This window comes from Gracilinanus agilis, chromosome 4, assembly GCF_016433145.1.
Source record: "Gracilinanus agilis isolate LMUSP501 chromosome 4, AgileGrace, whole genome shotgun sequence".
Taxonomy (NCBI): Eukaryota; Metazoa; Chordata; class Mammalia; order Didelphimorphia; family Didelphidae; genus Gracilinanus; species Gracilinanus agilis.
The window spans coordinates 275499835-275523512 of NC_058133.1; the positions used below are offsets into that span (position 1 = coordinate 275499835).

General features: G+C 43.4%; 2 protein-coding genes across 2 annotated transcripts; one reads left to right on the top strand and one right to left on the bottom strand.

The window, feature by feature from the left end:
- Positions 1-8795: 8795 nt before the first annotated feature.
- On the top strand, positions 8796-19710 carry RPL7L1 (ribosomal protein L7 like 1). Its single transcript, XM_044672617.1, has 7 exons — positions 8796-8809; positions 10164-10272; positions 12125-12288; positions 14376-14513; positions 15581-15690; positions 15850-16064; positions 18007-19710. The coding sequence occupies exons 1-6, from the start codon at positions 8796-8798 to the stop codon at positions 16056-16058; spliced, it is 744 nt and encodes a 247-aa protein (XP_044528552.1). The 3' UTR covers positions 16059-16064; positions 18007-19710.
- Positions 19711-21241: 1531 nt separating this feature from the next.
- C4H6orf226 (chromosome 4 C6orf226 homolog) lies at positions 21242-22415 on the bottom strand. Its single transcript, XM_044674029.1, has one exon. It carries the CDS (start codon positions 22234-22236, stop codon positions 21754-21756), a length of 483 nt encoding a protein of 160 aa, XP_044529964.1. The 5' UTR covers positions 22237-22415; the 3' UTR covers positions 21242-21753.
- Positions 22416-23678: the final 1263 nt, after the last annotated feature.

Consider the following 23678-nt stretch of genomic DNA (forward strand, 5'->3'; position numbering starts at 1 on the left):
ATGAGGCTGCTATCTCCTATCCCTTTCTTTCCTCTTCTTCCTCTTCTCTCTTCTCCTTTTTCCTCTCTCCCTCTCTTTCCTTTTTCCCTCTCTCCCACCTTCCTTTTCTATTCCTCCCTCTCCATCCCCTCTTCCCTCTTCCCCTCTATTCCTCTTCCCTTTCTATTCCTCCCTTCCATCCCTTTTTTTCTCTTCCCCTCTATTCCTCTCTCCCTGACCCCATCCATTTTCCCCTTCCTCTTTCTCCCTCTCCCTCTCTATTCCTTTCTTCCTTTCTCTCCCTCCCTTCCTCTCTATTCATTTCTCCCTCCTTTTCTCCCTCTCCCTATTTTTCTCTCCTCTCCCTCCCTCTCTCCTTTTCTTTCCTGCTCCTGCTTACTTTGGCTTCAGTTACAAACTAGGACAAAATAAAGTCCAGCGTGGTAAAGTACAGCAAAAAGCACTGAATTTCTCTTCAGAGCATCTAGGTCTGGATGCTAGCCCTGATAGCATGTTAACCCATGTGACCTTAGGAACATTACTTAACTTCCACAGGCCTGTTTCTGTAAAATGAAAGGGTTGGACTAAAGTGATCTCTGTGGTCACTTCCAGCTCTAAAGTCTAGGACTGACTGGCAAAGTCTTGATTCTGTAACCTGGTGGTTCCCCTTCCCTGGATTTTTTTTTAATAGACCAATAATTTTATAGAGACCTTGTGAGGAAATTTCCTCTCCCAGAATAACAGAGGAAGTGCTGAAGCTTACAATCCAAGTTGCCTAGCCTAGTGGGGCTCCAGACTTTTTGGATTACACTCATTTCAGTAAAAAAAAAAAAAAAAAAAATTTAAACCCTCCCCTCCCATCTTAGAATTAGACCTGGGTATTGGTCCCAAGATAGAAAAGCAGTGAGAGTTAGGCTTGCCCAGGGTCACACAACTAGGAAATGTCCAGTTTGAACCCAGGACCTCCCATCCCTAGCCTGGTTCTCAATCCATGGAGCCATCTAGCTGCACCCCTCGGTAAAAAGGTTTCCAGCACACACTCCAAATATGTGTATATTACTTATTTTAAAATTACATACAGGTACTGTTATGCTAATAATGCTGTCCATTATAAAATTTGCACACACATTTATACTGAAAGAAGATAAGATAAAGGTATATCACGAGGGAGCAGAGGATGGATAGAAGAGGGGCAAGAGCAGAGAGACCAATTGGAGGCTCTTACAGTAGTCCAAGGACTCGAAGTAAGGAGACTGGAGAAGGGGACAGACTGAAGATGGGGAAGTGACAAGATCGGCCACAGGCTGGAAATGAGGGACGAAGAAGAACGAGGTGTCAGAGATGGCACTGGGCAGCAAACCCGGGTGACCAGGAAGGCTGGAAGATGGAGGAGTTGGGGGAGGAAAGAGAATGCCACCATGCAGATCGGATGTCTGTTCATCCTGTGTGACTCGCTCTGAACCCCATAAAACGAAAGGGGGGCGGGATGGCAGAGGCCCCCCCAGGGACACCTCCCCTACTGCGAGGTGAGCATGGGAAAGGGGGAGTTTTCCCAATGGCATCTGCAGCGCTGTGGCTGGGATTGCTGGGCTGCACTTATGTTACAGCTGCTTTGAGGAGCACATGCTGGGCTCAGATGGGGACGGTTGGGAACTCCCTAGCAGAGGAAAGTATAGAGCCGGGACGTCCGGGGATGAGGGTAAGTGGCTGTCACCGTGTCGGAAACAACTCTGGGAGGCGGGATGCCATCCCATCCTCCCTCCCGCACAGCCCTGCTTTGGAGGCCGCTGACCCACACACACACCACGAGGTTTGGGGTCTCTGCCAGGGCCACTGAGCCAGGCCAGCATGTATGAGGTGGAAACCCCAACCTGGTCTTCAGGACTCTCTGGCTGGCTTTCCATGTTCTCTGCACAGCATCTCCCCACGTGCAATCCCGCTGATCTTTGGGAATGGTGACCAGCTGCAGACAAACTCAGCCAGGCAGCGACCATGAAGAAGAGAGGGTTCCCCGAACACGCCAGCCCGACAGGTTTGTAAGCGCTCAGCCCAGGCCTCCTTGACTTGCCTCCATCTTTCTCACTTCCTTTCCCCCCACCCTGCAGGACCTGCCGACTGTCACCTGCCCCGTCCTCCAGCTAGTCTGCTAACATTTGTGTAGCCCTGTAGGACTGACCCAGCACCTTCCTCATGGGGCGCCCGTGCAGGAAGCAGAATGGCCCCGTGGAGAGTGCGCGTGGATTAGGAGTCCGAGGACCCAGCTCTGCTGCCTGCCACCTGATGACCACCTCGGTTAGTCTGCCTCGCCTCTGGCCGCAGCAGGAGGCCAGAGTTCTTTTCCATAGCCAAATCCACGAGCCCATTATGTGGAGGAGGAAATAGGTTCAGATGTAGTCATTCACCACAGACATCAGACTAGAATTCATCAGTTAGGATTTGAACCCGAGTCTCTGGACTTCCAGGTTAATGCCCTTTACCTCACACCGACTCTGGAACCAAAAATGCATTGAAGGCAGCCGGGAAGAAATGCATGAGAGCCTGGGAGTGTTCTGGGTTTGTGCTAGAAAACACAGCAGGGTTGGAAGAGGAAAGAAGCTAGACACAGATAGGAGTCCGTGGGAGCAGGTGAGTGCCTTCTGGGACAGGGCCCCCTCCTCGGCTGGGATTCCTCTTATCTCCACCCACTTTAGGAGGGCCAGTGCTTCAGGGAATCTCAAAGGCAGACCCCTTTAGCCTTCGGCCCTGGATCCAGGAGCCATTAGAGACTGGCCCCCAGCGTTATCAGCTCCTGTTATTGGTAACAGCACAAGAACAACAGTTCATTGTGTCTCCTTAGTAAAGGTAAGAGAAGAACGCAGAAAAAAGGATCTCCATCTGTAAACAGATCTCGTCTGAACTGCTGGACGACTGGAGGAATTAAGGAGATGGGGCAACAGGGACAACTACGAAGTGCTGGGGATGGAGCCCTAAACTTGGGGCCAGAAGGAATTGAATTAGAATCCCGCCTTTGACCTCTACTAGATGTGTGGCCCTGGGCAAGTCATTTAACATCTATTTGCCTCAGTTTCCTTATCTGTAAAATGGAGATAATAGCACCAGTTTTCCCAAAATTGTGAGGATCAAATAAGATAGCTTTGGTTTTGTTTGTTTTTTGTTGTTTTTTAAAAATCTTTCTGTCTTAGAATCGATATGGTTTCTAAGACAGAAGAATAGTAAGAGCTAGGCAGTTGAATTTAGTGACTTGCCCAGGGTCACACAGCTAGGAAGTGTCTGAGCATGCTTGAGAAAGAATATGTGTAAAGTGCTTTGCAAATCTTAAGGTGCTATGTAAAGGCTAGCTAATATTACTATTATTATTTTATGAAGATATAATAAAAATATAGGGCTTTTCAAAGTATAAGTCTCTTAAAATTAAGACTGCAGTTTCTTATAAGCCTAGTACATAGTAGGCTCTTAATAAATGATTGCTGATTGATTAATTCTTCAGTAGTTTTTTCCATCCCACTGCCCTCTGAGAGACCAGCACAGTGCTGGGCACATAGTATTTGTTGAATGAATGAATGAATGATTTTGCCCCGGAGTATTTCAATGGGTTCATTAAATGATCAGTCTTGCCCTGATAACCTTTTGGTTAAAAAAAAAAAAAAAGTATTCTCATAGCACCATCTGCTGGCAAAGAGAGGCCGAAAGAGAGTGACAAGCCATCGACCAGCAATGCGTGTATTAGGATGGGTGTTATCATTCCACACTTTAAGCATCCATATTCTCATCAACTTATTAAATGTCGGATGCGGAGAGGCCTTTTAGGACACATCCTGTCCAATCTGCTCATTCCACAGAGGAAGAGAACCAAAGAAAAGTAATTTAGCAGCAGCTGGGTGGCTCAGTGGATTGAGAGCCAGGTCTAGAGACAGGAAGTCCTGGGTTCAAATCTTACCTGAGATACTTCCTAGCTGTGTGTCCCTGGGAAAGTCACCTAACCTCTATTAGCTGGCCCTTACCACTCGTCTGCCTTAGAACCAATACAAAATGTTGATTCTAAGACAGAAGGTAAGGGCTTAAAAAATAAAAATAAAAAATGAAGAGAAAGAAAAGAAGTGACTTGCCTCAAAGTTATAGCTAGTAAGTGGCAATGGCAGGTCTTGAATTCAGGCCTTCATGACAAAGGCCAATACTGTTTCTGTGACACCCCTGGCCAAAGCCATTTCCTAGGGCAGCTGGGTGGCTCAGTGGAGTGAGAGCCAGGCCTAGAGACAGGAGGTCCTAGGTTCAAATCCAGCCTCAGACACTTCCCAGCTGTGTGACCCTGGGCAAGTCACTTGACCCCCATTGCCTACCCTTACCAATCTTCCATCAAGGAACTAATACACAGAAGTTAAGGGTTTAAAAAAAAAAAAAAAGCCATTTCCTAATTTCTTTGCACAGAACCTAGCATAGAGAGATGCTGAGTCAGGATCAGCAAGTCCACCCAGAAAGGGATAAAGAGCATTGACTTGTGTCAGTAGACATGAGCTCTAGGCCAGCCTCTGACGCTAATTTGCCGTGCAACCACGGCCACTCACTTTTTCTCTAAGGCTCAGACTTCCTCATTTATACATCAAGAGGACTGAATGATAGAGAGTGTATTCGAAGGCCCTTTCCAGCTCTGACCCTGAGTGAGAATGGCCTGGCCCTGCGTGTGTTTGGATGTTTGTCATTGGCAAGGCACACAGCCCTGCCCCTGGGTGTTCATGCAGCCCACCTTCTACCCTGTGCCGTGCCGAGTGATGGAGGTCAGAAGATAGCTCAGAGCCCTGCCACAGCTCTGACACAGCCTCTTCCCCATGATAACAATGCCCATGATAACAATCCCCATGATAACAATGCCCAGCGTGGGCTAAACTTTTGGACTGAGACAAAGAAGTATGAGCCCCAGGGCCCTGTCCCCATAGGGCTCAGTCAGCTCGGGAGAGGGATATCCTAATGAAAGAGAAGATCCTATATTCTCAAGCCACACCTTCTGAGCCAAAAGCTTAATCTGACAAAAGATACTCATTTTTGTTAAAGTTTGCTAAAAGCATACTTTGTTTCTAAAAATCAGGGGCAGCTGGGTGGCTCTGTGGATTGAGAGCCAGGCCCAGAGGCAGGAGGTCCTGAGTTCAAATCTGGCCTCTGACACTTCCTTAGCTGTGTGACCCTGGACAAGTCACCTAACCTCCATTGTCTAGCCCTTCTTCTTCCTTGGGGGAAAGGCCCTTCAATTCCTATACATTCTAGTGTTTTCAAGAGGAATGGCTGTTGTATTTTGTCAAAGGCTTTTTCTGCATCTGTTGAGATAATCCTGTGATTTCTGTTACCACCTTCTTCTTTGAACCAATACACAGTACTGATCCCCAGACAGAAGCTAAGGGTTTCCAGAAATAAAAAACAGGCCCCTCCCGGAAAATCGGGGCTGCACAGCTGCCATAGACATCAGCTGTCATCGTGACAGGATCTCAGACCTGGGAGTGTTGAAGGATACTTTCTGAACTGGATGGCTCTTTGGGGGAAGAGTCTTCCATAGGCTTATCCCGCCTCAGAGATCCACCTGGAAGGGTGGCAGTCACAGCTTTGGGTTAGGACTCCCCCTGCTGGTCAGGAGACGAAGTTCCTACCAGACAGTATTGGGAGGATTACCTGGTTCTGCTTAGCTAGGGGTAGGAAGACTTTCACATGGGCTGTGGAAGCTAGGAGCGGCTCCATAGGAAATAGCATTTCCACACTAGCCTGGAGGCAAAGAAATCATAGTTTGTATTAAATAATAGATGATATGAATGCAAAGGGCAGGGCCAAGAGTAAGCCTGGACAATTGATAGTCAAAAGATGAGTCCTCTGAGGTTTTGATTACATGTTCTTTCAAAAGGTATGAACAGCCCCCCATTCCTCTGATACCCTCTAAGAAAGGCTGAATAGTTTTGGAGGAAGTTGGGAAACCTTGTTAAATGGATCCACTAGAAATGTACATTTATCTAATCTCACCAGGACCTTTCATGCACTTAGGTGTTTCTTCTTTTCCATTATTAGTTCTCTGTTCTCACAATGGCAACTATTTCAGATCTTTATTTGTCTTCCAGCCTCCTAACTGAGAATATATATCTGTGTGTATGTGTGCACACACACATACACGCACACTATATATATATATTTCACTTAGAAAACTGAGATCATCCTCTTGAGAGTTCTTCTCTCTTTCTTACCCTTGTCCCTCTGACATCCTTTTCCACTACGTTTTCAAGTAAGTCACCTTTCTCCTTGCCTTCTACTTATATATTGATCTCATTCCATCCCATCTTCTCCAGCAAATTGTTCCCACTTAATGCGTTCTCTTTATAATCTTCACTCTCTTCTTAGATACTGGTGGTTCCTTCCCTAATGCCTACAAACACTTCTATTTTCCATTCCTTAAAAAAACAAAACAAAACAAAACAACCCTTATTACATCCTACCATCCCATCAAACTGTTGTTCAGAAGTTTTTTTAGCTATGTCTGACTCTTCATAACCCCATTTGGGGTTTTCTTGGCAGAGATACTGGAATGGTTTGCCATTTTCTTCTCCAGCTCCTTTGACAGATGAGGAAACTGAGGCAAACAGGGTGATGTGGCTTGCACAGGGTCACACAGCTAGTAAGTGTCTCAAGCCAGATTTAAACACAGGGAGATGAGTCTTCCTGACTCCAGGCCTGGCACTCCATCTACTACCTAGCTGTCCAATTCCCTGCTAACTATCGTTCTATATTTCTACTCCCCTTCTCAGCTAAATTCCTATCTTCCCACTCTCTTCTAAATTGTTTGTGATCTTGCTTCTGTCCTCATCATTCAGCTGAAACTGCTCTCTCCAAAGTTACCAATGGTTCTTAATTTTATTGCCAAAATTAATAGTCTTAATCACAATTCCAAAGGACTCTTGATAAAACATGCTAGCTAGAGCTCATAGACCCTGTCTACAAACTGAAGAATATTTTCTTTCTGGACATGACTAAGGAATTTGTTTGGCATGACTATATTTGTAATGGGGTTTGTTTTTCTTGCATTCTCAACAGATGGGGAAGGGTGAGAAAGGAAGAAAGAATTCAGAACTGAAAACAAAATAAAACTGAAAAAAATTTTGTAACGACCTAAAGAGGTTAAAAAAAATCAAATGGTCTTCTCTTAGTTCTCATCCTTCTTAACCCCTCTGCAGTATTTGAAATTACTGATCACCTCCTTTAGAAGAATCTCCTCTTAAGAGTTTTCATGACATTACTATCTCTTGTTCTACTCCTACTTGTATGACTGTCCCTTCTCAGTCTCCTTTGCTGTATTTTTGTCTTGTTCTCTTTTTTTATGTTCTCTTCATCACATTGACTTATTTGGTGATCTCATCTCCCATGGGGTTCAATTATTTTCTTTATGTTAATATCCCCAGATGTATATCCAACCCAATTCTCTTTTCAGTTTGGCCCATTTCTACCTTCCATTCTTCCTACACTTCATTCTCCTTTGTGGTCCAGCCATAGTTGCCAGCTTGCTATTCCTCACACAGCAAGGTTTTACCTACTATTTTCTGCCTTTGCACTGGCTGTCCTCCATACCTAGAATGTTCTTCCACTCCATCTTCCCCTCTTTAAAAAATTCCTCTTCAAGACAACTCAAATGTCACTTTGGATTGGACATGCTTCCTAATGTCCCTATGGCTAGAGCGTTCCCCTCTATTGCTTTTTGTCTATTGGAGAATGTATCTTGTTTGTACCTATTTATATATATAGGCTTCCCTATTAAAATTTAAACTCAGGGCAGAGACTGCGCTCAGCTCAGAACCCTTAAAGTAGGCTCTCAGCCCCAGAAAAGGGTGTGTCATTCCCAACAGCTGAAGCCTATCAATTAACCTCCTGTGTGATTTAATCATCCATAAGCATCCCATCGCCACCCTTGTGTACTTCCAAACTCATGGGGGATGTCCTCAGTTGCCTCTTTAAGGCAGATGTATGCCTGGGACTTCCATTACTGTGCCCAGACTGATTCCAAGTCACATCCTCTACACTAAAAATTTTTACAAACCGCGTTCACACCTTAATTATCCCATTTGATTCTCACAGTTACCCTCAAAGGTAGGTCCTGCAAGTACAGGATTATTTCACAGAAGGGAAACTGAGTTACAGATAAGCCAGTGACTTGTCTAAGAGCACACCGCTGATCAGCAATGGGCTTATCATATCGCCCAGAAACTGCTTCTCTAATAACAATCATCAGTCCATTCAGACTCCAGAATAGGTGGGATTTCTAAACCGCTTTTCTATTGGTTCTATCATTCAAATCGGAACACAGAACAGAACAAGAAATTCCAGTTTCAGGTGGTTTGGGGAAAAGGATTAGGACTGGCGCCGGAAGCGCCGTCACCATCAACCATCTGGAATTGTGGGAAATGTGGTTTATTATGAACGCCGAAAACTTCCCCTACTCTATCAAAGAAGATTGTAATGTTGAAAAGGTCCGAGTGTTTACAGATTCGCGTCTTCCGGGGAACGCCTGCAAAGCTGCTCTGCCTTATGGGAAATGTAGTTTACCTCCACCGGCTCGGTTTGGAAGAAGGCGCCGGACAGTGAGGAAAAAGATTCAGTATCTTCCCCGGAAACAGGGTCTGGATACCTTTGCCGCTGTTCTCTTGAAATCAGACTCATTTTCCTGAGGTGGGGAATCTCTCTACCCCGCGGCTAAAGTAATCCAACTCTATGATCAAATTAGCCTAGAAGGGGTGGCGTGTGCGTCTCTTTACGGAAGGGCGTGTGGCTGCGCATACTCAGTAAGAGAAGCAGGAAAGATGGCGGATCCTGAGTGAGTTTTTTCCTCTTTGTGGATTGCGGGCCATCCGCAGACATCCGCGGGTTTGGGATTTTGTCTAGAAGAGGGAGTGGGTGGGGAATTCTTGGATTCTTGTGGGGTGGCCCATTTGGGGGAGTTAGTTCGTTGGGGAGGTGCCTTAGGGCAAGTCGAGATGTCTCTCCACCTATCTCCTGACCGCGGGGCCCAGCTTCTCCCTGGGCTCTCCCGCCGAACCTCGGGCCTGCCTCGATTTAACCCGACCGTCTGAACGAAAGTGCCCGAATGCGCTGGGGTCAGTGCAGCGGGAAGCGTTGCACTGCGTTGTCTGATCCGGGTAGTGGGAACGGAAGCAGACCGCTTTTAGAGGGGCTTCTTCTACCTCTCCCGGGTCAAAATAGCAGGAATCCGTAGCCATGTGGCGGACGGGGTAAGGGGGTGTGTGTGTGACGTTTTCAGAAAATGAACTGAACAAAAGGGCAAAGAATCAGATTAACAAGCGCCTTTTAAACTTGCGCTGCGGGGTAAGGGAGAGATAGTTTTAAAAAATGTACCCGCATAGGAAGCTTCTGTCCTCGTGTTTTTGCGGTCCTGGAATGCCCTCCCTTCTCACCTTTCTTTGGAGCCCATTAACTCCCTTCAAAGCCTAAATCAGGTAGCATTGACTTGAAGAAGCCTTTCCTGAATCCCACGCTTGCATTCAACACCCTCTCCCCCATACCTATGGGTTTATATTGTATATGATTACCTGCAAAGTATCGTATTCCCCTAGCTTCTTGAGGCCAGTAATGGCCCCCTTTTGGGTCTCTATTTCCAGTGTATGTTAAATAGTAGATGTTTAATAGGTTCTTTAATAGATTTAACAGATTGTTCTTAGGCCACCTAATCCATTTAAGTTGGATTCCCGGAAACATTTAATGGGTAAATTACAATCTCTTGGCCTTGCTACTTTCTAGGCATGTTACCGAGGTTACAACATGTTAAATATAGGCCTCTTCCTGAGCATGCTAGCCCAGCTCCAGACCCTCTCTGTAAAGGGACTGTGCAAACCTTATAGAAGGATGTAAATGATAGTTATTATTGTTTGACCTCTGCCCTACTAGAATACAGCCTCTCTTAAGGAGGTATACAGTTCCAGTGCATGACAAATACATTAGGAAAATGCAAAACATGGATTTGAGGGAGAGAAATTGGAAAAGTTGTCAAGGGGATGTTCGAATTCAGTTTTAAAGGATGACTAGAAACTCATGGGAAAAGAAGTGTGGAAAGGCATTCCATAGTGAAACTTCCTGAACAAAGGCACAGGCTGTAAGAAAGAATCTACTCAACCACAAATAGCCTCTGTTATACTAATTGTTTTCTAAACTAGGCCCAAAAGAAAGATTCCTTTGGTTCCTGAGAATCTCCTGAAGAAGAGGAAAGCTTACCAAGCACTCAAAGCCACTCAGGCTAAGCAGGCACTTTTGGAAAAGAGGAAGGTAAGGACCTAAGACAAGGGAGGAGGCCACATCAGGTCATCAGGCATTCTGTGCTCCATATTGTATTGAACATTCTCTTTCCCCAGTGGGCTCATGGTCAGCTGTGTGGTGAAATAGAATAAGGCCCTGGACTTGGAATGCAGGAGGCATGACAATGAATAGCTGGGTGACTTTGAACATATCATTAACTCTTTTTAAACCCCAGTTTCCTTATCTGTAAGATAAACTAGTAATCCTGCTTCACAGAGTTGTTGTGAGGCACAGATAAGATCGAGTATGTAAAAGGCACAGTTTAAAACCCTGTATAAATTTCAATATTATTCTTACTATCCTCCTTATTGGCTATTCCACTTAATATGTTGGCTCACCGGTCCATATTTTACTTATGCTTTCTTTTTTTTATTAATAAGCACCTTTTGAGCATCTCCTCGGTTCCATGCCAGAAGAAGGGTAAAGGGTAGGCAAGCCAAGTTAAATGACTTGCCTAGGTCACATAACCAGGATGTATCTGAGGCCAGATTTGAACCCAAGACCTCCCATCCCCAGGCTTGGCTCTATCCACTGAGCCACCTACCTGCCTTTAGTACCTGCTATTTGTGAAACTCTACAGGAGATATTTTAGAGTCTAGAAGGCACAGAAAAGGAAAAAATTGTCGCTTCTCTCAGACATCCTGAAGGTGACACAAACACCAATTGAAAAAGCTAATTCTCCAAAGAATGAGGGCTCCTTGAGAGCAAGGGCTGCTTCATTTTTGTCTTATTATGCGTAGTACCTTGCATTTAATAAAGGTTGGTTGAAGGACAGTACAGTCTTTACATGTAGGGGGCAAGGATATTGAAGACAGGGCCGGAGTGAGATTAAAGCAATCATGAAAGACTTAGCTATAGTCATGTTTCACACTGGGATACAAGACTACTTCTAGCCTTTACTGAGTGGGCTGGGGCAATATACTTCTTAGAGCTTTCTATTAAAAGTCCTTGTCTCCAGGAAGTCTTGCTAAAATTAACACTTACTACCCTCATTTCATTCTTGAGCTAATTTGTTGGGGGTTTTTTTAGATTTTATTTTATTAAATTTATTTTTTAGGGGAAAAAATTTACCATGATTACATGATTCATGCTCTTATTCTCCCCTCCACTTTCCATAGTTGACATGCATTTCCATTGGTTTTTTCATGTGTCGTCGATCAAGACCTATTAATTTGTATATTTTGAACAACTTTTCTCTTCAGTTATTTAATCCATTTGGTCTTTCTCAGTAATAAGCTTCCAAGGCAACCAAAGCCCCTAATGACAAGAATAATGTTCTTTACTTGTGCCAGGTTCTTTGAAAATAGCATTTGGAGGGAAGAGAGCAGCTAGATAGTACAGTAGGTAGAGAGCCAGGCCTGGAGTCAGGAGATCCTGCGTTCAAATCCAGCCTCAGACATTTCCTAGCTGTGTGACCCTGGGCAAGTCACTTAACCCTCATTGCCTAGCCCTTGCCATTCTTCTGCCTTGGAACCAATACTTAGTATAGATTCTAAGAGAGAAGATACGGATTATTTGAAAAGAAAGAAAATGGCATGTTTTTTTTCTTTTCTTAATTGAACACAGGCTAATTTTCAACTCAAAACCAGAAATCTAGGCCCCTGAGAAGTTTTATACTTGTTTGTCAATTGCTTTCTCACTTTTGTCCTACACCTTTTGACTATTTGAGTACTGGGACCTTTTTACCTTTAAACAAGGAAAATACATCTGTTCTCTTCACAGCATTGACAGTAGATGAATGATAGTAACTGAATCAGGTTTGCAGAAACAAAGATAATTGAGATGTAGACTGATATAGATGACCTGTTTTGTCTATTCTCAGCAAAAGAGAGGGACTCAGCTCAAATTTAAGCGGCTGGAATCATTTGTCCATGAATCCCATCGGGTTGTCCGTGATGTAGCTCGTCTAAGGCGCCTGGATTCAAAGCCTGGGTGCTATGTGCTGAAGGATGGACATCACCTGGGCTTTGTGGTCCGGATGGAGAGGTAAGGCAATCCACTCGTATTCCAAAGGGGCAGGGTTACCCTAGTGAGGGTTCTGAGACCCCCACCCCCATTCACCCCCAATCAAGGATCAGGAAGGTTTGTGAGTTCCACTGTTCTTAGTTCATAGCAACCTTAACCCCAATTACCTAGCCTTTGCTGTTTCTTCTGTTTAAAAATTGATTCAAACGCAGAAGGTAAGGGTTGTTTTTTTTTAAGTAATCTTAAAGGTTATTATGTTCTGCCCCATAATTTTATAGATGAGGAAATTAAGGCCTAGTTAAAATTAACTTGCCCACAGTCACAAAGCTTGCAAATGGAAGAATGGTGACTAGAGCCTGTATCTCCTAACTGCTGTGACCTTTCCATTACCTTCTGCTTTAGCATAGGGAATTAGCACTGGATTGGGCTCCAAATTTTACACATATAGTCATAATTAGCAGGTGTTAGTTAAGAACTTAACACCTGTGAGTCCCAGGGCACGACAGAGTGGTAATACAATAAAATAGTTATTAATAGTTTGAGACTTCAGTAGAAGAGAAAATACAAAGAGAGATTACTGTGAGGGTTCAGAAAGACCTTTTCATTTAGTTAGAGAAGGCTTGGGGCCTTGAAGCACTGTTGGGAGGTATTCTGAACCTGTAGGATGACATGAGTCAAACACTAGTATCCCCTAAGGGTGGTCAGGAAAACAGAATAAGCTTTTGTGTAGGGGAGGACTAAATGGTACCTTTGAGCCCTTGCCAGCTCTTACATCTTGTGATTCTGACGCTGGAAAGGTAATGAGTTCAGTTTTAACCATTTTGAGTTTGAAGTGACATCAGGACATCCAAGTAAAAATACCCAGTAAGCTTAGATGTGGAACTGAAACTCGGGTGATAAGTCCTAGAGATTGGGATCACTTACCATTTATAACTGATTATGCATTTAGTGAGAGGGAGTCATCAATTTCCAAGATATTTTTGGAAATATTGTTCAGCCCGAACCAGCTTATCCAAACAGGGTTGTACTTGTCCATACAGAGGGAACACCAGACCACAAAACTACTTGATAATGATAAGAAAAGCTTTATTTCTTACCATAAAGAACCATATTGGTTACAGTCACAAAACAGAGAGTTGGGATTGAGAGCCATGCCTAGAGACTGGAGGTCCTAGGTTCAAATCCGGCCTCAGATACTTCCCAGCTGTGTGACCCTGGGCAAGTCACTTGACCCCCATTGCCTACCCTTACCACTCTTTCCACCTATAAGTCAATACACAGAAATTAAGGGTTTAAAATTAAAAAAACAAAAACAAAAACAAAAAAAAAACAGAGAGTTGGTATGGGCTTCTTACCTAGTCCAATCCATATCTGTAAGCTCTGATATAACATACTCCACAAACAACCACCTGTTTCTTAAATAATGAATAGAATTCTCTCCCTACTATAAAAGTCCTTGGGAAATTTAATCAGCTCTAACAAACACAAACACCTTTGGAGGTGAAAGAAGTTAAATTTTCTCAACTTTTTCACACACACACACAATCCGCGCACGCCGCCCCCCCCCCCCCCCAAGTCATCTAGGACTGTTTTCAAGATCCTTCTAGGAATCACCAAGAAAAGAAAAATTCACATGCCCTCAAGTCCTTTGAGTTAGAAACAATATTAAGTCAGTCTCCAATTTTTACTCCACAGAGCTTCCTAAAACATTGATTTGATTCATGTCATTCCTCTGTTCAAAAACCTCAAAGGGCTACAAGATTAAAGTATCTATTCCAAGTCAGAAGGAGCAGTAAGGGCTTGGCAATTGGGGTTAAATGACTTGCCCAGGGTCATTGCAAAGTGACTAAGGTCAGATTGGAGGCCATGTCCTTTTAACTAATAAAACACTTGAGTTAAATGCTAGCTATTAGTATTGTGTCTCTACTTTCTTCTGTCGACTCTTCCTTGCCAAGTGTCTGAGAACTGTTTAGAGAATAATATCTCAACTTCTGGGGGCAAGATCTTACTGTTCAGGGGGAAAGGATGAGCTAATTTTTCCAAAGAACTTTTCCAAGGCCTACTATTAAACTACACAGGAGACTAATTTCTATACTGTCTTTTATCAGGATTAATGGAGTGAGTGACAAAGTGATAAAGACAATAGAGGAACTTCGCCTGAAGAAAATTTATAGTGGTGTCTTTGTTAAAATGACCCCATCTTCCTTAAAGAAACTACGAATTATAGAGCCTTATGTAGCCTGGGGGTGAGTATCTAGTTACTGTTTGGGGGCGTAGGGGCAGGGATGAGAGTTGTATATTAAATATAAGGAAGAAAGAATTCCTCAGTGGGAGGAAAGTAGTGGAAAAACCTGGTGTCTTGTTCTTTAATGCTTGTTTTACTATGTTGGAAGAAGAGATATTATTGATATTGATATGTGTTTATGACGGGGGGGGGGATATCTTGGAGGTTTGTAGAAAGAGATCTGTGATTGTTTTGTTTTGTTTTTCCACTTTGTGGAGGGAGGACTGGTTTACCTTCCTTATCCTCCACTCAGTTCCACTGAGACTTTGGCTAATGGCCTTCAGGAGATGACTGAATATGTGTTGAAAGGTTCAAAATTGAAGGTAGAAGTATTAAGATGTAACAGAATTACACTCTTAATGAGAATTGGGTAGGAGGAGAAGATTTGCTCAGTCTTGAGGTTCTCGGAAGCAGAATTTGCAGAGGGGTGACTTTGCTGGTGGAGGGGAGGGGGTGAGTATTTTCCCCAAAAGGACAGCAGAAACCCAAATAATCTCAGGCAGCAGCCTCCACCTTGTGAAGCAGCACCAGTATATGAATGTGTGATGCTCAAATTTAAAACCTTTGCTCTCATCTCAAAGCATAAAAGGAAGAAACCTTGCCCTATAATCTATGGATAGAGTGGACTAAAGTATTTCAGAGGTCTGGACTACAAGTAACCTGAGTGTTCCCATCCATTTCCCCACCAAAGCAAAATTTCTGTACCTTTATGAAGTATTGATGATCATGGCATGTGCAAGTATAAAAGATTTGTCATAGATTAGATCCTGCAATGCAAAACTAAAAATTAAGTTTAACTATAACCACCACATCTATAATGAAATTTGAACCTGCTATGTATAAGATTCCAGGAGACACTGCTTTTCTGTTTTACCTCCAGGTTTGTGCTTTTGGAGGGCACGGGGGCCCAGAACAGGGCACTCTTTGGATTTATCCTATTATGGCCACAGGCTATAGTTGGGAGCTTCTGGCTCAACTGCCTCCACAACTAAGAACTTGCTCTTTTTTTTTTTCCCCTTCTTTTCACAGATATCCTAACCTAAAATCTGTCCGAGAACTCATTCTAAAACGAGGACAAGCCAGGATAAATAATAAGAAAGTCTCCCTAACAGATAATACTCTGATTGAGGAGTATCTAGGTAAGGATTGAATCTTGGGTGTCTATTTCCTGTGATAATGGGGAGGGGGAGAGGGAGAGAGAATGTATAAAACTTGAGGGCAGATGGAATTAAGAGACAAAGCTTAACAAGTAGAGATTCAATGGAGCTTGGTCTAATTGAAACTGGTATGTTTTTCAGGGAAGTTCGGTATCATTTGCCTGGAAGATGTCATCCATGAAATCTACTCAGTGGGAGAGCATTTCCCTCGAGTCTCAAGATTCCTATGTCCTTTCCCCTTGTCCGTGGCCCGCCATGCTGCCAAGAATAGAGTGGGCTTCCTCAAGGAAATGGGCAAACCCGGCTACCGAGGTGAAAGCATCAATCAGCTCATTCGACAGTTGAACTAGGCCCAGGTGAGATTGGACTCCTGTTTAAAGAGCTTTGGGACCCTATCTGGACCCAATCTGTGAAAAGAGTGAAAAATATTATTGAACATTTAGCTGCTTAGTGTACAAGAAAAAACTTGTACTTTGTAGTTGGTACACATGGGATTATGGCAGCTCCAGTCCAATACAGTGACCTTGAGTTGCCACATGACTGTTTGCATTTCAAAATGTGTTGTTCTCCTGAAGTCTTTAATATCAGAATAGAATTTTTTTTTAAAGCTTTTACTTTTTTACTTTTTTTAAAGCAACAACAAAAGGGCAAGGCTAGGAAAATCAGATTAAGTGACTTACCCAGGGTTACACAGCTAAGAAGTGTCAAAAGGCCAGATTTGAACCCAGGTTTTCCCAACTCTAGGCCTGAGCCTCTATCCACTGCGCCACCTTGTTGCTCCTATCTTCCTTTTCTTTTTTTCTTGTCTCTACTGAGACCTCAATCCCAACCTCTCCTTTGCCAACTTCTGCCTAACTGGAAAAAAGTAACCCATAGTGCAAAAACTGCTAGAATTTGGGTCAAGAAACCCGGGTTTGAGATCTGACTGAAATTTGCTGGCTTTCTGATTTTGGACAAGCCACTAACTCTCTGGGCTTCTTTTTCCTATGTATAAAATAAAGGAAATTGTGCCTGCCACTACAGTGAAAGAGGGTTTATAAAAATTGAACTTTGTATCCTGGTATGGTGGCATATGCTTGTGATCCCTGCTACCAGAAAGGTTGTAAGGCTAGTGGATCACTTGAACTCAAGAGCTCACAACTGCTGAAGGGCTAAAGCTAATCAGGCATCTTCACTGATTGGATATCTGCCAATATGGCATGCCTAGGTTAGGCCTGAGGAGAAATAAACCTGTCCATGTCAGAAACAGCAAGTTAAGGTTTCTATTCCATGCCAGTGATGAGCAATGGAACAGTTACATCAGACTCATGAGAGGCCATTGCACTTCCAACCTGTTGAGATAAGGAGACCAAGTCCCTTCCCCCAAAAAGTGACTTTAAACCTTTAAAAGTTTCCTTCTTTCTTTTTTTTAAACTCCCCCAAAAAGTGACTTTAAACCTTTAAAAGTTTCCTTCTTTCTTTTTTTAAACTCTAATATCTTTATATATATCCTTTTATATTAATTTTATTTGTTACAGGTCTAGGCTAGGGTTAAGTGACTTGCCCAGGGTCACACATCCAGGAAGTGTCTGAGGTCAGATTTGAACCTAGGACCTCCTATTTTTAGGCCTGGCTCTCAATCCACTGAGCCATCCAACTGCCCCCAAAACCTTTAAAAGGAATAAAAAATGTGACATACCCCTATCCACCTCTCCGAACTGTAATACTGAAATTGGTCTATGATTTTATTTGTGTGGATTCTCCCACCAATACTGGATTATTTCCCCACGTCCAGGACATAGTTTGCCCATCACTCCCTTAAGCAATTCCCTAATCACTACATCTGGATGTGGGGCCATAGTGATTAGGGAATTCCTTAAGGCAGTGAAGGGCAAACTACACCCTGGGTCTGGCCCGCGGGGAATAGTCTGCCCATCACCGATTTAGTAGACTTAGTAGAATTGCTAAGGCATCACCTTAAATCCAACTCCAAAAAATTCTGTGACTATCTGCTTTTAGGGGTCTCAGAAAAGGGAGATTGTGAAGATCCAGGGATTAGGAAGAAGAGTTAGCAGGGGCTTAGATGTTAGCCAAGTTAATTCTCCCCTCCTCCATCCTTTCATGTGAGACCAGAGAGGTCTCACAAATCAGAATTTGAACCCAGAGATTCCAGTTTCAAAGCTAATGCTTCTTCCAGTATTGTACATTGTACTGGTTTTTGAAGAGACATTCTCTTTTGATACTTGAGACTACTTAATAGTTTGAGTGTATACTTTGGTTGCTATAAGCTCCTATTAATTAAATTACTTTTTTCTCTAGGATCTCAGAAGATTTCTATTTTTTCTGAGTTTATATCCAGTATCTTCAAAGAAGATTTCTTTTCTGCTGGAACTTTCTCCAGGAATTGATGAGTTGAGAAGAAAAAAGAATATCAACAATGTAGAAGGAATTTCTCTACCTTCTATATTCTTCCTTAAGGAAGAAACCACATTGGTTTATCCAGCCAGCTTCATCTTGGATTAAATACTAGTGACAAATGAAGAGGAGTGATTGTACTTGCTCTTCTGGGACTGGAAGCTAGATTAAACCCATCTCAGTTTTTCATGATGGCCTCTTGTCCAAAGAGCAATTAGCTGTTTGATCATCTGTGATTCTCTACTCTGAGGGTTGACTATTATAAAATATGCTTCATCACTTTGCTCTCCACTCAGAATAAGACAATGGGACCAGATCTGGAGTGTGAAATAACCTTCAAGTAGTGGGCCATCATCTCTTTGACACTTTTAATTGACTAGTGTAGATGACTCATTGGTCCTGCCTAGCATTTATGTTAGGTGGCTATGCATTGGCACCACTTTGGTGAGGTCCCATTCCTTGGGAAAATGGTAATTGAAGACTGTATGGATTATTTGCTATTGGGGTTATGACAAGGGATATTTATCCTATACTTGTGGTTTAAGATCATACCCAGGTATTGCAGAGTTATATTGGATTTTGAGGTAGCCCAACCTGTTCTTACCATAACTATTCTGGATATTATAGCACACACACCTAGTATTGTTTTAACTGGTTACATCATATACAAAATAAGATGGATATTTTTTCGTATTGATCATTGTTGCAAGATTGTGGTTACCTGGTATTTTAGAGATTCAGAGATGAAATAATTGTTAATGCAAGTTAAAGACAATTTGGAGATGTATATGCAAACTGGTGGTGCTTATGGTCGAGCTCCTGGAAATGGCACTGATGGAAATACTGGTAAAGGTTAAATCTGAACATTCTAAGGCAGAATTGGAACAAAAGGCATTAAATAAGGGAGACAAACCGTTTAACCTTTTTCCCCTATGTGACCTTCTGGTAGTGAGAAATGATGGGATTTTTCATGTGAGACAGCACACTAGATTTAGAGGATGTGGAGAATTTGAAAAGGAAAATCCCTAACTTCCATGATGATGCTGGCAAATTTGTTAAAGATCTTTCAAGCATTTGTTTGACCCAGATTTTGAGGACTGTTGGTATGTTTTAGGGGAGATATTGACCAATCATGAAAGAAATAAGTTTGTAGAAGAGACAAGAAATACTGAGGGGATGACACCATGGCCAGTAGCCTGGGAGGAACTGGATCTAAATTCAGTTCCAATTTACAGAATACTTAAATAGGCAAGGAAATCATTAAGGTAATGAAGAAGAATTCGAGACACCCCAATTCTTGGTCAAAATTTGAAAAAGTGAGGAGGACTATTCAGGAGACACCAGCTACATTCTTAGATTGTATTATAGAAGCTGCAGAAATTTACTTAGGCCTCAGTGTCTTGGAAGATACCACCATTGAGCATATCAAGTGCATATTTGTGAGAAATGCTGTTCCCCCAGTGAGGAAGTTTTTCAGTGACAACTATCCAGATTGGGAACACTATCCAGATTGGGAACTTCTGAACCATGTAACTGGCATCCTTTTGTTAGTGTTCTTGTCTTTCAAATGTCACCTTAAAGACCATATTAAAGCTCTTTAACAACAAATGTCAGAGGGTGTCATTTGTACTACCTCTTCCTCAAATATCTGCAAATATATACACATACTATATATATATATATATATATACACACACACACACACACACATCTTGTGTTGAGTTGTTTTGGTCATGTCCAATTCTTGCTGATATAATTCGGGATTTCCTTGGCAAAGATACTATTGGCCATTTCTTTAGCTCATTTGGCAGATGAGGAAATAAACAGGGTTAAAAGATTTACCCAGACCCAGCTCTGGCTTCTATGCCACCTAGCTGCCCAATGATAATGCCCAAGTAATAAAATTTCCTTGGTGTTCAAGGACCCTTTGGGGTGCATGTAGAGCACACTAGAATGGCTGCACCAACGATCTACCAAACCACTCAGCTCTCTGGGCCTGTACCCAACAACCCTCCATGTTCAAATGAATATCCAATAGCATTTAAGTAACTTGCCAAATTATTTGTTATTTTATCCTTTCAACTGCCCTGGGAAGGTAGGTCCTCTTAGAGATGAGGAAAATGAAGCAAAGGTACTGATGCCCAGGGTTACAAAGCTAAGGAGAATCAAAGGCTGGTTTTGAAACCGGTTGTTCCTGACTTATCAACATACCTTTGACAATTATTTCTGGTCCTAAAAAAAATTTTTTTTTCTGTAGGGTTGTCACTAGTCTGGCAACTTGAGAATTTCCTGTTTGAGTTGAATGACAAATAAGAAGGCCCTTAGAGAATTTTTATGCCTGCCAACTCCTATTTTACAAAAAAACAGGTTTATAGAAACCAACTTCACAATTACAGGGACTAAGTTAATGCCAAGGTTGGAACATGTCTTTTGGCCCCGAGAAGCAATATAAAACATTTCCATAAAGGGCTTAAAAAATCTAGCTGAGGGACATGATGGATATATGTGTAAAAACAATAGTACTAGGGAGTACTGGCAGCTAAGTGCAGGCCTAGAGTTAGGAAGACATCTTCCTGACATTAAGTCTGGGCCTCATATTAAGCTGTGTGACTTGACCTTGGGCAATTCACTTAATCCTGCTTGCTTCAGTTTCCTCATCTATAAAATGAGTTGTAGAGGGAAATTGCAAAACTAGGATCTTTGCCAAGAAAACTTCAAATGGAGGCATTAAAGGGTCAGATATGGATCTGACTGAAGTTAGGTTAAGTATGCCATATTTATTTCTAATCCATCATAACTACACTGTTAAACTTCATTTGGAAAGGGCTAGTGGTTATCAAGCTTGTAACAGTCAAATTGGGGGGCAGCTGAATGGTTCACTAGATTGAGAGCCAGGTCTAGAGACAGGAGATCCTAGGTTCAAAGATGGTCTCAGACACTTCCCAGCTGTGTGACCTTGGGCAAGTCACTTCACCCCTATGGCCTAGCCCTTACCACTCTTCTGTCTTAGAACCAATCACAGTATTGATTCTAAGAAGGTAAGGGTTTAAAAAAAAAAAAGTCAAATTGTGGGTTTTTCATATTGTCAGCAAAGGTTGTATGGAGAGTTTGTACTTTTAGTAACTAAAAGAATCCTTGGTGTCAAAAGTCAAGTTTTTATAGTGTTGGAGGCATTTTTGTTTTTTCACAAAACAAATTCAGCTGCCTTCAAGGAACAGAAAAGCTTCGGTCGAGGTCTCTGTGGTTCACACTAGTACAATCCTTTTAAGATTGGCAAAGCATTTTCCTCCCCACAACCCGCTGAGGTAGGTAGTGCAAGCATAATTCACTTGGATGGAGGAAACTGGCTCAGGTGAACCGATTTACTCTAGCTCCTACCAATTAGTGTCAGGGCTGGCCCGAATCCAGGCCTCTTGGCTAAATTTACCAGCGCCCTTTCCACTACGGCTTCCTCCTAGCTCTTGAAGAGATGGGCATCTTTTCTCCCAAACCCCCACCCCCCTACCCGACCAAACTGTGAAATCCGAGGGAGCGCCTGGCACATGGCAAAGACTTTAATATTAGTTGAAAGGTCTTTGTCAGACGGCTTAGGGACTCGGCCTTTTGGGGAAGGGGGAGAGGAGAGGAGGTTCCCTAGTATAGCCTGGTGGTCTAGGGCGCGGGCAAGGCGGAGCTGGTCGGACGCGGGGTTTCCCAAGGCTTGGGTTTCCGGGGGATCCGCGATGCGGTGGGCTCCCTGCAGGTGGCCGTGATGTGCAGCTTCTCCAGCCCGGGGATATCCTGGCCTTGCTGAACCAGCCGCAGGACATCGGAGAGAGACACGGCGAGGGGCTCTGGGGTCTCCCCTTCCTCGGGCGCTGGACCCTCTGGGGCGGCAATATTCAGGCCAGGGCCTCCGGGATGAGCTGACCCCGCCTGCTCAGTCACCGGATCTTGGGCCCGGAATGCTCCTCCGAGGGGGGCCCCACCACCCTCCTCAAACCGCGCGGGCAGCTCGGGAGCCGGGGGCCTCACTGCATTCCCGACGGCGAGGCCGGGCCCCGAGTCCTTTTTTCCCCCAGGGCTGGGCTCCAGGTCCTCCCTTCCCATCGGGCCGGTCTCCGAGTTCTCCCCACCCGTTGTGCCGGGCTGCATTGGCAGATGGCAGTAGCTGAACGCCTCCCGGACCAGAGCGTAGTGGGGCCTTCGGCACCAGAGAACACAGCCCCGTTCTAAAGGAGACAACGCTGGCTAAATACACCCCGCTCCGCTCCAGTGCACTCTGGCCTCCGGAGGAGGGCACGGTTAGATAAGGTCCGGGGCACAGAAACAAGCTCAAAGGAAGTAAAGGCGAGTTGGAGAAAGCGTAAGCCCCTGCTTCCGGTCTGAGAGGCCGGAAAGAACCTGCAACCGCGTTTTAGGGAGGAGCCGGACCCTACCAAGTCAGCACAGAAGGGGGAGGACAATCACAGGATCAAAATGTCAAAATGTCAAAGATGGAGAGTAGCCCAGAGTGGGGAGCAAAAGCACAAAATGAGAATGACAGAGCTAGAAGTAATCAAAGACCTCAATTTTCAGACCATACCAATTCAGCCCAGAGAGGGGAGCACCAGCACAGAATCAGAATGTCAAAGATGGAGATGATCATAAACTAGCTTTTATGGGCCATACCAAGTTAGCCCGAAGAGGGGAGCCCAATCAGAGAATCAGAATGTCAAAGGTAGAAGTAATCAATATTAGAAACAGAAGTAATAAAAGGACCTTAGTAAACAAACCATATCAAATCAGCCCAGAGGGAGTAGCACAATTACAGAATCAAAATGTCAGAGATAGAAATGATCAGAAGACCTTAGATTTATATTATTTCAGAGGTCATCTTTAGTCCAACTCTTGTTGTTATGTTGGTTTTTTCAGTTATATTTGACTCTTCATTGCTCCCATTTTGGGTTTTCTTGGCAATGATACTGGAGTGGTTTGCCATTTCCCTCTCCAGATTATTTACAAATGAGGAAACTGAGACAAACAGGGTGAAGTGACTTGCCCAGGACCACATAGCTAGTATCTTAGATTAAATTTGAACACAGGTCTTCCTGTCTTGGCACTGCACCACGTATCTGCCTATTTAAAGAGTTGAACAATCATCTGTTCCAGTCTCCTTGTTTTGCAGATGAGAACATTGCAGCCCAGAGAGGGAACTTTACAGAATCACAGTCCTAAAGGACCTTAGCCACTATCTAATCCAGTCTATACCCAAAAGGAATCCTCTTTTTAACAAACTTGACAAGTGGTTATTCAGTGTCTAGAAGACCTGCAAGGAGGGAGAATCTATCACCTCCGTTTTTTGACAGTTCTAACTGTTAAGAAATTTTTCTTGCCTTTGAACCTAAATTGGCCTCTTGGGAACATGTACCCATTTCCCTATTTCTATCCTCGGGGGCCAAACAAAACAAATCTGATCCTTGATCCCATCCTTCAGATTTTAGAACACAACTATCATACCTCCACAGGGTCTTGTTTCTTTCTTTCTTTCTTTCTTTCTTTCTTTCTTTCTTTCTTTCTTTCTTTCTTTCTTTCTTTCTTTCTTTCTTTCTTTCTTT